Below are 16819 nucleotides of genomic sequence, written 5' to 3' on the forward strand. Positions count from 1 at the left end.
GTCAGATCAGAATAGAAAATTACCTGTCAGAATCTGTATTTCATTGGTAAAGTCCTGATCCTGGAGAGCTGAGAGGGGCTAAACTATGATAAACTATCTCATTTGAATGAATCAATACTAAAGGCAACTTTTACATCACTAAATATCAATAAATAGTATCACTCTATCAATCACACTACAGTAAGGCATTTTGTCTCACTTATCTTCCCAATATTTTCAGTGCATAATCCAGGCTGATGATGGATTGATGCACTGCCAGAAAGACAGCACAGAGGGAATGCTGCATTGTCAGGGAGATAGAACAGAGCAAGTGCTGCATTGTCAGAGGTGCCTTACAGAGGGAATGCGGCATTGTCAGAGGTGCCATACTGAGGGAGTGCTGCATTGTCAGAGGTACCATACTGAGGGAGTGCTACATTGTCAGAGGTGCCATACTGAGGGAGTGCTGCATTGTCAGAGGTGCCATACTGAGGGAGTGCTGCATTGTCAGAGGTGCCATACTGAGGGAGTGCTACATTATCAGAGGTGCCGTACTGAGTGAGTGCTGCATTGTTGCCCATCCCTAATTGTCCATGAACTGAGGGCAATTTTGAAGACAGTTAAGAGTCAATCACATTGCTGTGGGTCTGGAGTCACATGTAGGCCAGACCAGGTGGGGACAGCAGATTTCCTTCCCTGAAGGACATTAGTGAACCAGATGGGCCTTTACAACAGGTCACCATTACTGAGACAATTTTCTTAATTGAATTCAAATTCCTCCAACTGCTATAGTGGGATTTGAACCTGTGCCCCCAGAGCATTAGCCTGGATCTCTGGATTACTAGCCCAGTGTCACTACCACTACACTACCATTTTCCCTCCGGGAGTCTGAGTTGCTGTGGCAACATGCACCTTTCTACACATGTTGTAGTCTGCAGCTATGGACAGTGATGGTAGAGGCTCCTTTTCTCTTTCCATCACATGGCTGACCAGGATTCTCACCCACTCTTACCACCTGCCAGTGTGTTGGAAGGATTTGCAAGTTGATAAATAACCTGCTTGGCCACGGTATAAACAGACCATCCTTGGCCATCAGGTCTTGGGGTGGGATTTGAACCCAGAGTTCCTGACTCAGAGGCAGGGACACTACCCATTGTGCCACAGAACCTCCCTTCACCCAAGGAAACTACAGCAATGCAGATCAGTGGGGATAAATGTACCCACAAAATCCTGACACAACCAATCATTGTGTTGCCATTAACAAAAACAAAAATACCTGGAAAGACTCAGCAGGTATGACAGCATTTTTGTTTTTGTTCCAGATTTCCAGCATCCGCAGTATTTTGCTTTTATCATTGTGTTGCCATTGATGTGTTACATAGAAACATAGAAAATAGGAACAGGAGTAGGTCATTCGGCCCTTCAAGCCTGCTCCACCATTCATTATGATCATGGCTGATCCTTTATCTCAACACCGTACTCCTGCTCTCTTCCCACACTCCTTGACACCTTTAGTGTCCAGAAATCTATCTATTTCCTTAAATATATTCAGTGACTTGGCCTCCATAGCCTTCTATGGTAGAGAATTCCACAGGTTCACCACCCTCTGAGTAAAGAAATGTCTCCTCACCTCAGTCCTAAATGGCCTACCCCATATCCTGAAACTGTGACCCCTTGTTCTAGATCCCCCCAGCCAGAGGAAACATCATTCCTGCATCTCTGCTTCTCTGAAACTCTGTTTCTCTCTCCACAGATCCACTCTGCCCATCCCTGTCAGAATTTTATACATTTCAAAGAGATCCTCTCTCATTTTTCTAAACTCCAGTGAATACAGGCCTAGTCGGCCCAATCTCTCTTCATATGACAGTCCTGCCATCCCAGGAATCAGTCCTGTGGACCTTTGCTGCACTCCCTCGATGGCAAGTATATCCTTTCTTAGGTAAGGAGGCCAAAACTGCACACAGTGCTCCAAGTGTGGTCTCACCAAGACCCTGTACAGCTACAGTAAGACATCCTTGCTCCTGTACTCAAGTCCTCTCGCAATGAAGGTCAACGTCCCATTTGCCTTCTTAACTGCTTGCTATACCTGCATGCTTGCTTTCAGTGATTGGTGTACAAGGGCACCCAGGTCCCTTTGTACATCAACATTTCCCAATCTATCACCATTTAAATAATACTCTGCCATTTTGTTTTTCCTACCGAAGTGGATAACTTCACACTTATTCACGTTATACTAAAGGACAGACTGGTATTGAAGGGGTGAGGGAACCAAATTCAGCGGTAATTTTCAAAAGGGAATGGGATACTGTAAATGCTCAATGGGGGATAAAGTTGCATGGCTATGGGGAAAGAGCAGCATGGGGGATGTGGGCCCAACAAAAGCTCATTCTTGTAAATCTTCTTTGCACTTTCTCCAGTTTTTCCATATCCTTTCGATAATATGGAGGTCAGAATTGTACACAGTACTCCAAGTGTGGCCTAACCAAGGTTCCATAAAATATATTGTATTCCGAGATCTGTTCGGCTTGAAACGCTAACTCTGCTTCTCTCACCACAGGTGCTGCTGGACCTGCTGAGTTTTTCCAGCATTTTCTGTTTTTACTAAGGTTCTATGACATGTCTTCACTGCTTTTCACTTCAATTACTCTATAAAGAGCCGCAGTGCATTGTTAGTACTTTCGTTAATGCCTCCATCAGATACCCCCTGAATCTAGCCTTCCCTATAAACAACCTGAATCTCACGGCTGTTGATAGCCTCTGCCTGAGCTCCCTCAGTGTGGGTAAGTGGGGCCTACAGGATGATGCGTCCTCTGTCTGTGCTTCTCAGTCGTGTGGCTGGGAGTATTTTAACCCTGGGGAAGCATTTCAGCCCATGCAAAGACACTGGGTCAGCCCAGGATGGAAATATTCGAAACGGGAAACCCTCCGGGGTTTGGATGAGCTAGGGACAGCGCTCACTATGAACAAGGTTCCACGGTTCACATTTGACATTGTACACATCACCCGCACACATTTACACTCACGGAGTTGGTGAACAGGGCCAAGCCCATGCTCAAGATGCCTGAGAGAAGAATGTAGTTCTCACCTGGAAGGATGTCTGTCGGTTGTTGTTTTTCATGTCTTTGTTAGCTCCGCGGTAAAGCAGAACGCGAGTGCAGCTATCCTGTGTGGGGAGAGGAGCACAGTGATTAATGGAGAGATGGACAGACAGATTGACACACAAACACATACATACAAAACACACACACACGCGCACGCACACACCAAGAAAACAGGAGCACTGTGATTAATGGAGAGGCAAACACACACGCACAAGTCACACACAGATAAGACAGAAATACAGTGATTAATGGAGAGACAGACACAAACACACAGGCACACACACATACACACAGACACAAACAAGACAGGAATACAGTGATTAATGGAGAGACACACACACACACACGCGCGCACACACACAAGTCGCACTCACACATAAAACAGGAATACAGTGATTAGTGGAGAGACACACACACACACACGCGCGTGCACACACACGACAGACACACACACACACACACACACACGCACACACATGCACACACACACACGACAGGAATACAGTGATTAATGGAGAGACAGACACAAACACAAACACACAAGACACACACACACTCACATGCACACAACTTGACATAGAGACACAGTGACCCACAGACAGAGACAGGCAGAGAGAGGTACAGAGACTTGGTGATTAATGGACAGGCACAAAGCCAATGTGGGATTCTAAATTTGCACGGAACAGCTTCTCAATCTATCCTTTTTCTATCTCATTCACGTCCTCTCCCCGTTTCTTGCTACCTTCTATCCTCTCCTTCTGTTTCTCATTCCATTTCTTATTTTTGTTTGCATTAACCCCCAGCATGTGTCTCACTCTCAAGTTTACTGATTGTCTGCCCTCCGGTATGTGTGAAGGGAGAAAGGAGAGATGCAGAGGGAGAGTAAAAAGAGGGAGGGGGAAAACAAAAAGATGGAGCGGTAGAATAGAGAAAGGGAAGATGTAAGGCAGAGAGGGGGAATGGAGTGACAGAAAGTGGGTGAATGGAGAGACGGGAGTTCTAATATAGGAAAACCAATTTGTGCACAGCAAGCTCCCACAAGCAGCAATGTAACAAATAACCAGATAACTTGTTTTAGTGGTGCTGACTGGGGGATAAATACTGGTCACCCTTCGAAATTGTCAACTGAGAAGGCAGATGAGGCCTCAGTTTTAAAGTTTCACCTGAAAGATGGCATCTCCGCACCTTGCTGAGGATGTGCTCAAGGGAGGACAGGGAGAGACAGGGAGAGGAAGGAAAGAAGCAAAGAATGGAGGACTGAAGGTGAACAGAGAAAAAAAAAAGAGGTAAAGTAGGGGAAAAAAGTAAGAGGAAGATGACAGGGTGCAAGATGAGACAGAGAAGAGAGTATAAGCGCTAATGTCGATCTTTACTAGAAATTCAGCTGACGGAGAGAGAGAGAGAGAGAGCGAAAGAGAGGGAGAGAGAGGGAAACAGAGAGAGGGGGGGAGAGAGTGGGGAGAGAGGGAGAGAGGGGGGGGAGGGAGGGAGAGAGGGGAGAGAGAGGGAGACAAAGAGAGAGAGGGAGAGAGAGTGGAGAGAGGGGGAGAGAGGGAGAGAGAGGGAGAGGGAGAGAGGGAGGGAGAGAGGGGAGGAGAGAGAGGGGGAGAGAGAGAGGGAGAGAGGGGGAGAGAGAGAGGGAGAGAGAGGGAGGGAGAGGGGAAGAGAGGGGGAGAGGGAGGGAGAGGGAGAGGGAGGGAGAGAAAAGGAGAGAGAGAGAAAGAGGGAGGGAGAGAGAGAGCAGAATGCTGAGACTTGACATAATAATTAGAGAAAGGAGAGTTTCAGAGAGGGTCAGGCCATTCACTTCAGGAGACTTTTCAGCTTATTAGCAAATATGGTTTGTCATCAGTTATTCATGCAAGAATATTTACAGCTTTCAAATAAGTGACCAGGCTCCTGCATTTAAATGTTGTCCACCCTCGGTGGCCTATACCACACAAGATCCACTGCTCCTGCTCCACCAGCAGGTTACCAGGAATTCATGACCCCGCCCTTCCATTTTACCAATATCTGTGGTCCAAAGACCCCATCTCTGCTGCACCCCTCAACCCAACGCACCGCACCTCTCGCCCAACTCACTCAGTTTTCTCCCCAACACTTGCCAGGCAGTCTCTATCTAATATCCCCCTGCCTATTCTGTGCCTTCATGTCTAGGTTGTGCAGACATTCAACCACAGGATGCATCACAGGCCAACTTGGTCCAGTCCTCACACACCCCCACCCCACCCCCCCACCACCACACCACTACTCCCAGCCACTACCACTCGCTGACCCCCAACCATGTTCACAAGCACAGAAGTAGTCATGGGTTTGGAAGGTGCTGTTGAAGGAGCCTTGGTGAGCTATTGCAGTGTATCTTGTGGATTGGACACACTGCTGCCACTGTGCGTCGGTGGCCAAGGTGGTAAACGTTGAAGGTGGTGGACGGGGTGTCAATCAAATGGGCTGCTTTGTCCTGGATGGTGTCGAGCCAGTACCTCTACAGTTGGATCAGAGATCCTGGGCAGCGAGGAGAGCAGGCGGGTTGTTGGGGGGCGGTGGGGGGGCGGCGGAGGTGGTGCAGGGGGCATCGGAGGGAGGGGATTGAATCTGCAAACCCTTCCTGGGAGGAAGTCGTCCTCACAGATCAGAGAGTCCAGGGGTCAAAATCATAGGTCCATATCCAATCAGAGCTCACTACAGGTGTGGCCCAATTTACTGGAAACAAGAGATCATCCCTCAGGCTCTATACCAAGCTGACATTTAGTTCGTAGAATCACAGGATCATACAGTATTGAAGCAGGCCATTCAGCCTGTCATGAATGTGCTTGCTCTTTGCAACAACAACTATTTCATTAAATCCCACTCTCCTGCTCTTTCCCCCATAGCCCTGCAAATCTTTCCTTTTTCAGTATTTATCTAAATCCCCTTTTGAGAGTTCCTGTTGAATCTGCTTCCACCGTACTCTCAGGCAGCACATTCCATATCACAGCAACTCACTGCGTTAATAAAAATGTTTTCTCATATCACCTCTGGTTCCTGTGCCGATCGCCTTAAAATCTGTGTCCTTTGGTTACCGACACTCCTGCCAGTGGAAACAGTTGCTCCTGATTTACTCTACCATTCACGGCTTTAGACAGCTCAATTAATTCTCCCCTTTTAAATCAAAAAGGAACAGGGAAAGAACTTCTTCTGGATAAAGGGATAGGTTCATCCATACTCTGAAACACTGTATACAATACCACATGGAGTAGTCGAGATGAATAGGATCGAACTAGAATATTTCTGAAAAAAAGAGACATTTGTTGAAGTTTCTTGTCTTGCACTCATCTGGACAAACACAAGAATGCCAAATTTCAAATGATCATGCCAATTTATACTACAGGAGAAAAGGGTGCTGATTGGTTCAGTGCCAGTGTGATGCCAGGTACATAGGTTGTACGTCTCAGCCATTGGCTGATCAAATCAAAAAGCATGTTCCTTTGATTGTTTGTAACAGGCAGAGTACACACCATACACAAATGGCCCACGCCTGCAAAGCCCAAAACAAAATATCTACTGTTAGATGTGATTCTGGAATTGGGAAGCACTTGCTGAACAATCCTGAGTGCACTAATAGTTACACTAACAACCAGTTTACGATAATTTGTGGCTCCTTTGTGCTTGCTAGAAGTGACATACATTCATACACAGGGACCCAATTTCTGCAAATAAAAGGAATTTGTTCAAGCCTTGTGCCAATTTTGAATCACCCAGGAGCATGGGGAGCCTATAGCTCCCCATTGCTTTCTCTGCAGCAATGTTTCGGCCAATGAGAGTCAGCTTGCCAACCAATCAGCACGCTTTTCTCCTGCGGTAGAAATTGTGGCAATCGTTTGAATTTTGGTTTTCTTGCATTTGTCCTGATGAGTGCAAGAGGAAAAGCCTCAGCAACATACCTCTCTTTTTGGCAATATTCAACAATGGGATAAATATCTTTAAGGGGAAGCTAGATAAGTATATGAGAGAGAAAGGAATAGAAAGTTACGCTGATAGAGGGTATAGAGGATTTGAAGGAGGTTTGTATGGAGCATAAACATTGACATGGAGTAGTTGGGCTGAATGGCCTATTTGTGTACTATAAATTCTATGCGATGTGGGTAGAACATGGATGGGGCCCCGTGAGCACAGACTAACACAACCCAACCCAAATCTTTTCTTTGCTTGCCACCAAGGCAATGGTTAATGTCTAGCTGAAATCTTCTCCCAGGGGTGGGGATTGTATGAAGTCTACATGTTAAAACAGGCATGCATAAAACAAACAACGCTCCGAATATTATCTCGTAACCATCACTGTGCAACCTTAGCTACCACCAAACCACCCAGTTTGTAACTCTTCCCTGGGTATCCATTATTCTATACATAAGCCCTCCAAACCCCTCAATTAGATTCCAGTCATTCCTGGGTATCCGTAATTCTATATAGTAACCACCCGAACCCCTGAATTAGATTCCATCCAGCAACTCATTCCCAGGTATCAGTTGTTCGAACGTAGGAATTCTCTCTCCTATATAAAGTGGGTGCCCAGAGAGTGGAGCAATGAATGGGGTAAAGGGGTAGGGTAACTGGAGGCAGGAAACATCAATTAATCCCATTAAAAAATACAGTAACTCATTCAACATAACTCACATCAGATACCGACCCTGTTGTAGAGAGCACACAGGTGTAGCGCCGTGTTCCCTGAAGCGTTCAAGCTGTTGATTTCTGCTCCGTAGAATAACAGGTGTTCCAGGTGTTGTGCGTGACCATGGTGGCAGGCCTATTGGAGGCAAAAGCTGAGAATGACTGCAAGGCACAGAACAGGATAGCAGCAGGCCGTGTCGGAGGGGGGAGTTACGTTTAAGAACATAAGAACTGGGAGCAGGAGTAGACCATTCAGCCCTTCAAGCCTGCTCCACCATTCAACTCGATCATGGATGATCTTCTACCTCAACTCCACCTTCCCGCCCTATCCCGATTTCCCGCAATTCCACGAGTGCCCAAAAATCTATCCATCTCTGTCTTGAATATGCTCAACGATGGAGCATCCGCAACTCTCTGCGGTTGAGAATTCCAAAAATTCACAACCCTCTGAGTGAAAAAAATTTTGCCTCATCTCAGTACAAAATGGCCGACCCTATATTCTGAGGCTGTGACCCTGTGTTCTAGATTCCCCAGCCAGGGGAAAGCGTTTTCTCAGCATCTGCCCTGACAGGCCCCTTAAGAATTTGTTTAAGGGGAAGCAAGATAAACCCATGAGGGGAAAAAAAGAATAGAAGGATATGTCGATGGGATGGATGGGGAGTAGCAGTAGGTTCATGTGGAGTATCCACACCAGCATGGACAAGCTAGGCCGAATGCCCTGTTTATGGGCTGTAGACACAATGGGATACTACGTAATAGCAAGACACACACACATCAGGAACTGTGCATCAGATCGCCTCCGGGCATTCATTTTGTATGGGCGAGTTGAGCACTATTCCAACTGCAGGGAGTCGTGTGGGCTTTTTTTTTTAACTCTCTCATTGGATGTGCATGTCGCTGGCAAGGCCAGCATTTGTCGCCCAATCCTAATTGCCCTTGAATTGAGTGGCTTGCTAGGCCATTGCTGAGGGCAGTTAAGAGTCAACCACTTTGCTGTGGGTCTGGAGCCACACGTAGGCCAGGCCAGGTAAGGGTGGCAGATTTCCTCCCCTAAAGGGCATTAGTGAACCAGATGGGTTTTTACAACAATCGCTGATAGTTGACATGGTCACCATCACTGAGGCTAGCTTTATAATTCCAGATTAATTAACTGAATTCAAATTTGAACCTGTGTCCCCAAGAGCATTAGCCTGGCCCTCTGGATTACTATTCCAGTGACATTAACACTACGCCACCATCTCCCTCTAATCTCCATGATATTCCTGGGGCCTCAAGTTAACCCAATATTTTAATACAAACTGCTGAGCGTCTGCAGCAAATTGGACAGGGTCACTGAAATGTCAGATAACAGCACTCATGGATGATCACACCGACCTCATCTCACCAACTGGCTGTGGCAGAAAATCTGTCCTTTAGTGTCAGTGCTGTGGCTCAGTTGGTAGCACTCTTATCTCTGAGTCACAAGATTCTAAGTTCAAGTCCCACTCCAGGGCTTGAGTGTAAAAATTGAAGTCAACCCTCCCAGAGCAGTACAGAGGGAGTGCTGCACTGTCAAAGATATCATTGCTCAGATGAGGTGTTAAATTGAGGCCCTGCCCATCTGTTCAGGTGGATGTAAAATGATTCTACAGCCACTATCTCAAAGTAGAGCAGGAGAATTCTCCCTGGTGTCTTGGTCAATATTTATCCCTCAATCAACATTGCAAAAACAAATTATCTGATCACTGTCACCTTGCTGTTTGTGGGATCTTGCTGTGTGCATATTGCCTGTCAAATTTCCTGCATTATAACAGTGACCACACTTCAAAGGTACTCCATTGGTTACAAAGTGTTTTGAGACGTACTATATCTATTTAAATGCAACTCTCTTTTTTCCCACAGAAGAGTGGTTACCAGGAACACAAGGTAAAGAAAGACTTGCATTTATATAGTGCCTTTCACAACTACAGGATGTCCTGAAGTGCTTTACAGCCAATGAAGTACTTTTTTGAAGTGTAGTTACTGCTGTAGTGTAGGAAACGTAATTCCAATTTGTGCACAGCAAGCTCCCACAAACAGCAATGTGCTGATGGCCAGACAATTTTCTTTTTTTGCAATTGGGTTGAGGGATAAATAGTGGAAAGAATACCAGATGGGGGCGGAGACAGTAGGGGGAGTCAAGGGAACTGACTTGCTCTCCTTCAAAATAGTGCCACGGAACCTTTTACATCATGTGAAGGATGGGGCCTCCGGCAGTGCAGCACTCCCACAGTACTGCGCTGTGGTGTGTCAGCCTGAATTTTGTGCTCGGGTCTCTGGGGTGGGAGTCCAACCCTCAACCTTCTGACTGAGGCCCCACTGAGCCACGGCTGACCCCGTATAAGGCAAGGGTGCCTTCAGGAGCGAAACGGGAAAAGTTGAAGGTCCTTGCCTCAAAGGCAGCTGCAATCGCTGCCCGCACGATCCCAACGACACCCTTTAAGGGGTTGTAGGTAATGCTGAAGGTGGGGGAGGCTCTGTCTAGTCTCGGGCTTGGGAGCTGACTACTTGTCCACCATCAAGCCTGTAAAGGGTCCACCACAGTCACCTGAACACAGGGCACGTTCAGTGGCCTGCAATGGCTTTAAAGAGTCAGGAGTCATGAAGGCCTCAAATCAGTTTTATCATATCGCTATCTGCACTGCAGCCTGCGGGACACGAGCTTGATGAAAAAGTTGAAGCCCTATTAGACACGGTGCCCACTGGCAGAAGCTGCTGTGCCAGCCCTTGACGTCAGTGGCTTGAAATGTCAAGCTGAGGCCAGCCGGATCCAGCACCAACCAGCAGAGTGGGGTTGGGAAGGGTCAGAGAGGCATGGCTTGCAGGAAAATTAGTTATCAAAGGCAACAGACGCATGGGAACGCCATTGCCGGGAAGTTCCCCTCTAAGCCGCTCATCATCCTGACTTGAAACTATATCGTCGTTCCTTCGCTGTCGCTGGGTCAAAATCCTGGAACTCCCTCCCTAACAGCACTGAGGGTGTACCTACACCACATGGACTGCAGCCATTCAAGAAGGCAGTTCACCACCATCTTCCCAAGGGCAATTAGGGACGGGCAATAAATGCTGCCCCAGCCAGAAACGCCCACATCCCACAAAAGAATAATAAAAGTGTCATAGGATTTTGGAGTCAGAGAGATTCAGAGTGGGCAGAGATAGTGGGCTCGGACCAAAGTTTTCTGCCTACCTGGTGAATTTCTTGCCAGCCATTCTCGTCAGCGAAGCCAATCTGAGCCCGGTTGTACAGCAAGAGTTCACAGCAGCTGGTGTCTCCTCCCACGATGGCTGTGTGGTACAGCGGCGTCAACGCGCGACGATCCTTGTAATTCGGGGAGGCTCCTAACTCCAGCAGCGTCTGGAGCAGGGGAAAAAAAAAACAACAGAAGGTGACATTCCTGAACCTCGCCAGTGCCACATCAATCAGCAAACGCTGCACCCTCCTCTTTTCAGCCACGTGAATCATAGGAACGTCAGACTTAGGAGCAGGAGTAGGCCATTCAGCCCTTCGAGTCTGCTCCGCCATCCAATAAGGTCATGGCTGATCTGATTGTGGTCTCAATTCCATTTTCCATTTGGGGATTCTCCCTCCTCTCACGACCTCAGCCCTCCAGCCTATTCCACTGGAGGTCACACTGCAGTGTGATTTCTTCTCCTCCCACGACAGGGTTTTTGGGTGTGCATCTGTAGGTTTTCCCGCCCTTCCTGAAGGAAGAGTGTGGAGAGATTTTCCATTTGTGGCACTCAACAACAACAGCAAGCAACTCGCACTTTGGGAATAACATGGTCAGAGGCTGAGTTAAGCTCCTTCCACCCTGTCCCAGCAATGTAATTTTATCTAAACCTCAAGCAGTCGGAGAGGCTGACAGGCAGTAATTAACACTTAGCGGGTTCTTAGGTCTCAGACACAGGTTTAAGATATACGAGAGGGCGGGCGGTGGGCAGGAGGAATGTAATGAAGAACGTTTTTTACACAGCAAGTGGTAATGACCTGGAGCTCGCTGCCTGTGAAGGGGGTTGGAGTGGGGACGATCAGTGATTTCAAAAGGAAATTGGATGGGGGAGGGTGGGGAGACTAAGCTTGCAGGGAAACGGGGATAGAGGAGGGGAATGGGACCAATTGTTCTACAGAGAGCCAGCACGGACTCAAGGGGCCAAATGGCTTCCTTCTGTGCTGTAATAACATATGGCTGGAATGTTCCAGCCTCTCTCGTCGGCGGGATCGTCCAGCCCTGCTGATGCAAACAGAGATTTCGATGGCTTGCCGACCCCACCAAGGGAGAACCTGCCACAGGGGAACCCGTCATGGTTGGGTGGTTGGGGGGTGGGGGGGGGGGGGGGGGCGCGGAGTGGTGGAAAACTCTGGCTGATGACTTGAAACAAGGCTTAACTTTCTGCAGCGGCTTATACAGCATCTTTCACAGCTTCAGCACTTTACAGCCAGTAAAACACCTTTGAGGTGCAGCCACTGTTGTAATGTAGGAAATTCAGCAGCCCAACAAGCTCCCACAAGCAGCAATGTGATAATGATGGTTTAACCTATTGTTTTAGTGATGTTAGTTAAGGGATAAATATTGACCAGGGCACCAGGAAGAACTCCCCTGCTCCTCTTCAAAATAGCGGCTGTGGGGAGTTTTTTTTTCACCTGAGAGGGCAGAAGGGGCCTTAGTTTAACATCTCACCCGAAAGATGAATTTAGTTTGTCTCTTTAAGACAAGTACAGCAGCCTTGCACCATGTGATACCTTTCAATGGTGAGTCAAGACAGCAAGATGTGAGTTCTTGTGACTTATCTTATACTCATCAGGACAAACACAAGAAAATCAAATTTCAAAGGGAACAACAATTTATACTGTCTGAGAACAGGGTGCTGATTGGTTGGCAAATTGGCGCTGATTGGTCAAGGAGTTGCCATGGAGAATGCACCAGGGGACTATTGCCCCCAGGCTTTTGTTTAATTCAAAAAAGGCACAATGCCTGGACACGTTCCTTTTGCCTGCAGAGGACAGGTCCTTAAGTATGAATATATGTAGCTTTTAGCAAGTGTAAGTAATTTTATATGAGGGTTTGAGGATCTTTTTGGGGGGCATTCTTGATTTCCCTCCCTCCAGCTCCATAGTTACCAAGACTCCATTGTAGTTCCTGGTTATTGCAGCCTTGTGGAGAGCCGTCATGCCGTCCCGCGCTCGAAAGTCAATGTGCGCTCCTCCCAGGCACAGCACGCGGATCACATCTGAGCAGTTCTCCAGCTGCGCGGACAGAGTCAATGGCACTTCTGTGAGGGAAATTGGAAAGTTTATTCCGACCGCCGAGATTGCAATCCTTACACAGCAAAAAAAGGCCCTCGTTCGAAGCCTCCCACTCCCCTAAACAAAGGGTTGGAATGACCAACCGCGCCCCTGCCCTGGACCAACCTCCAGCCCTTGCACCAGACCTCCTGCCCTCCTCCTCACCCCCGCACATCCTACACCCCCTCAAGCTCTACTGCCCATCCTGACCTTTCCCAATCCATGCGCTTGAGCTCATAGCTCATTAAAAGAATCAGAGAATAGTGCAGTGGAGCTAGAGGCCTTTCGGCCCATCGAGACTGTGCTGACCCTTTCAGGGAGCAATCCAGTTCGTCTCACCACCCACTCCAGGCTGGAGTTAATTTTCCCGCCTGCTTTCACCACCTTGCCCACACCCATTGTTGAGACAACAAGAGGAGATAAAGCGTTACTGGTCAAACTTCCAACCTCGATAATTAGTCCGGGGGAATGGGGGTGGGTGGGCATTATTTTAAACCACTGGACCGCCACCAATGTGCTCTTAAAGGGGCAGGCCAGATTAATCATTCTAATCGGGTTCCCAATTCAAAAGTGCCCGTGAGCAGCACCACAGGAGATGCACAAATTTAAATAAGTGTAATATTTAACACAGACAGACAGCCTCAAATCCAGCAATCTCGGTCCATGCCGGATTTTGGGACTCGCCAGTTGTCAGAAATATGGTCGGGATGTCTTAATTCAGTGAACAGGGGACTCAGGAAAACCAGCTGATAGGATTGCAAAGCACTTTAGGTTAATGCCATGTGGCTGCTGATGTTAATTCCCTTCTCAGGCATCGGATTTAGTAATTCTTTCATGCCTCCCCCACTTCCCTACAAAAGCATACCCTGTTTAAAATGAGAAAGGATCAATCAAACCAAAATGATGTTAAAAAATACCCTGTAGTTGTAATTCGAAGCTATTTGTTTTCAACTCATGCAAGGTCGGGACATTACTTGATTTAAAAACTCCCTTTGAACTGACTTGGTCCAACAGTGATAAGACAACCAGGGCCCACAGAACACAAAAGCCTCTGGGCAACAAATGTTTGAATTTAAGCCTGTGGGCTTCTATCTGATGAGCCTCAATGGCATCCAAACTCAGCAGTGCCGCAAGGATAGGTCCCAAGTTCAATACATAGCTAAATATTGCGCTTAATTGGATCCTGCGGCAGGCTTTTCTTCTTCCTGGGTGGGTTCAACCGACTTGGCCACATCTGCTGTGGGTCGTGTGGGGTCAAGGTTCGCTGGAGTGCGGGAAACGTCAGGCGCGGGAAGCCATTCAGTACCTGGCAACTCCCCGAACTTTTCCGAGCCAGGTCAGATGGCGGGGGGGGAAGGGTGCTGGTCAAGGTTTGCTGGAATGTGAGGAAAAAATGTCTGGTTTTCGGGTAGCCAGATACGAGGTATTCTACCCGTCTAAACATTTTTTTTTTTAAAAGGCATCTATCAGCAACTACTCGGGAGCTAAGGTGCACTGGGTGAGTCAGAAACTCATGTTGCACATGAAGACTTTTAAATAAAGCCCCAATCTTTTACTCAGCTAGAAAAGTCAAGCACTTGACATCCCAGGCTGAGTTGCCAACCCTCCAGGGTTACCCTGGAGTCTCCAGGAATTGTAGATTAATCTCCAGGAATATCACCCTGGAGAAATATCATAAAGACATTAAACAAAATTGTATGCATTTTTCCATTTCTCTTTGAACGCTTTCATTTATTATTTACAACTTCTAAAGGAATTAGAGTCGGGGAAAACATTTCACAAAGAATGAAGCTTAGTCCTGTTGGATAATAAAGAGGCACTTCTCCTTTCCATTGGCTGCGGAGAATGACCAATGGCGGGAGGGTATGGGGTGAAGTGGTTTGAGGTGAGGAGTCACATGACAAAACTCCAGGGATACACCCAACCAGAACTGGTGACCCTAGAATCATAGGTTACAGTACAGGAACTCTTGACCTTCCAAACCTACGACTACTACCATCTGGAAGCACGAGGGCAGCAGATAGATGGGAATGCCACCACCTGGAATTTCCCCTCCAAGCCACACACCATCCTGACTTGGAAATATATCGCCGTTCCTTCACTGTCACTGGGTCCAAATCCTGGAACTCCCTTCCTAACAGCACTGTGGGTGTACCTACACCACAGGGACTGCAGCGGTTCAAGAAGGCAGCTTCACCACCACCTTCTCAAGGGCAACTAGGGATGGGCAATAAATGCTGGCCCAGCCAGCGACACCCACATCCCATGAATGAATAAAGAAAAAAAAAGGAAGCCATTTTGCCCATTGTATTGGTGCTGGCTCTCTGTAAGAGCCACTCCCCTGCCTTTTCCTCAAACCCAGCAAATCCTTTCTCTTCGGATAATTTTCCAATTCCCTTTTGATAGCCCCAATTGAATCAGCCTCTGCCAAACTCTAGCAGCACATTCCAAATCCTAACCACTCACTGTGTGAAAAAAGTTTTTCCTCATGTCACCCCTGGTTCTTTTCCATTTAACTTAAATCGTTGTCCTCTGGTTCTCTATCCTTCCACCAACAGGAACAGTTTCTCCTTATCTGCTCTGTCTAGATCCCTCATGATTTTGAACACCTCCAACAAATCTCCTTTCAACCTTCTCTTCTCTAAGAGAACAGTCCCAGTTTCTCCAATCTAATCTTGTAACTGAAATCCCTCAGCCCTAGAGCCATCCTCATAAATCTTTTCTGCATTCTCTCCAAAGCTTTCACATCCCCCTCTAAAGTACTTTATTCAATTTCATCCTAATCCCTTTTGCTTGAGCTGACTTGAGTTGGCCCAAGTCGAGTGGGATGCCTGAGGTGGCGGCTGCGGTGAAGGGCGGTGCATCCTGCAAGGCGTCGAAACAGCCGCTGACTAAAGTCACCAAGAAGCCGCCCAAGAAGCGGAGGAAATCTCGCAAGCAGAGCTATTCCACTTAACGTGTACAAGGTGCTGACCCAGGTCCAACCTTCCACCAGGATCTTGTCCAAGGCCATGAGTGTTATGACCTCCTTCATTGTCGACATTTCCAAGCGCATCACCTCCGAGGCCTCGCACCTCATTCGCTACAACAAGCACCCACGCCATCTCAGCCAGAGAGATCCAGAGCACCGCCAGCCTCATGCTGCCAGGGGAACTGGCCAAACACGCCATCTCCGAACGCACGAAAGCGGCTACCAAATACACCAACTCCGCTTAGGTCGATCATTCTAAAGATTATCATTTCCTTGCTTTTGTAGTCAATGCCCCTATTTATAAAGCCACAGGATCCCGTATATTTTATTAGCCACTTTCTCAACCTGCTCCTTCAGCAATTTGTATATCATCTCCCTGGTCCCTCTGTTCCTCCACCCTCTTTAGAATTGTATTTTTTTCTGATATTATCTTTCCTTATTCTTCCTACAAAAACGTATCGCTTCACACTTCTCTGGGTTAAAAATCTGCCATATGTCTGCCTATTCCACTAGCCTATACCCTCTTGAAGTTTATCACCATCCTCCTCACAGTTCACTCCTAGACTTCCAATTTTTTTTCCCCAGGAAGACATATTATTTCCACTTTGGCCAACTCCTGTATTACCTCAATTCCGATAAGGTACCAGTGGGTAGTGTCTGTCATAAGGAAAGCTAACCCAACTGCCTGGATGAGTTCATCTCCAACAACACTCAAGAAGCTTGACACCATCTAGGACAAAGCAGTCTGCTTGATCGGCACCCCATCCACAAACACTCACTCCCTCCACCACCAACTCACAGTAGCAGCAGTGTGTACCATCT

General features: G+C 47.4%; 1 protein-coding gene across 1 annotated transcript in view; it reads right to left on the bottom strand.

Moving 5' to 3' along the window:
• LOC144669342 (SH3 and multiple ankyrin repeat domains protein 1-like) overlaps positions 1-16819 on the bottom strand; it is a 212871-nt gene that overhangs the window by 158053 nt on the left and 37999 nt on the right. The window contains exons 5-8 of the mRNA XM_078531705.1: positions 12862-13013; positions 10930-11097; positions 7744-7860; positions 3065-3142 (exon numbers count right to left, since the gene is read on the bottom strand). Coding sequence (XP_078387831.1) covers positions 3065-3142; positions 7744-7860; positions 10930-11097; positions 12862-13013 — 515 coding nt within the window. The remainder of the gene's footprint in view (positions 1-3064; positions 3143-7743; positions 7861-10929; positions 11098-12861; positions 13014-16819) is intronic.

The sequence above is a fragment of the Cetorhinus maximus genome, chromosome 29 (assembly GCF_964194155.1).
Source record: "Cetorhinus maximus chromosome 29, sCetMax3.hap1.1, whole genome shotgun sequence".
NCBI classification, from domain to species: domain Eukaryota; kingdom Metazoa; phylum Chordata; class Chondrichthyes; order Lamniformes; family Cetorhinidae; genus Cetorhinus; species Cetorhinus maximus.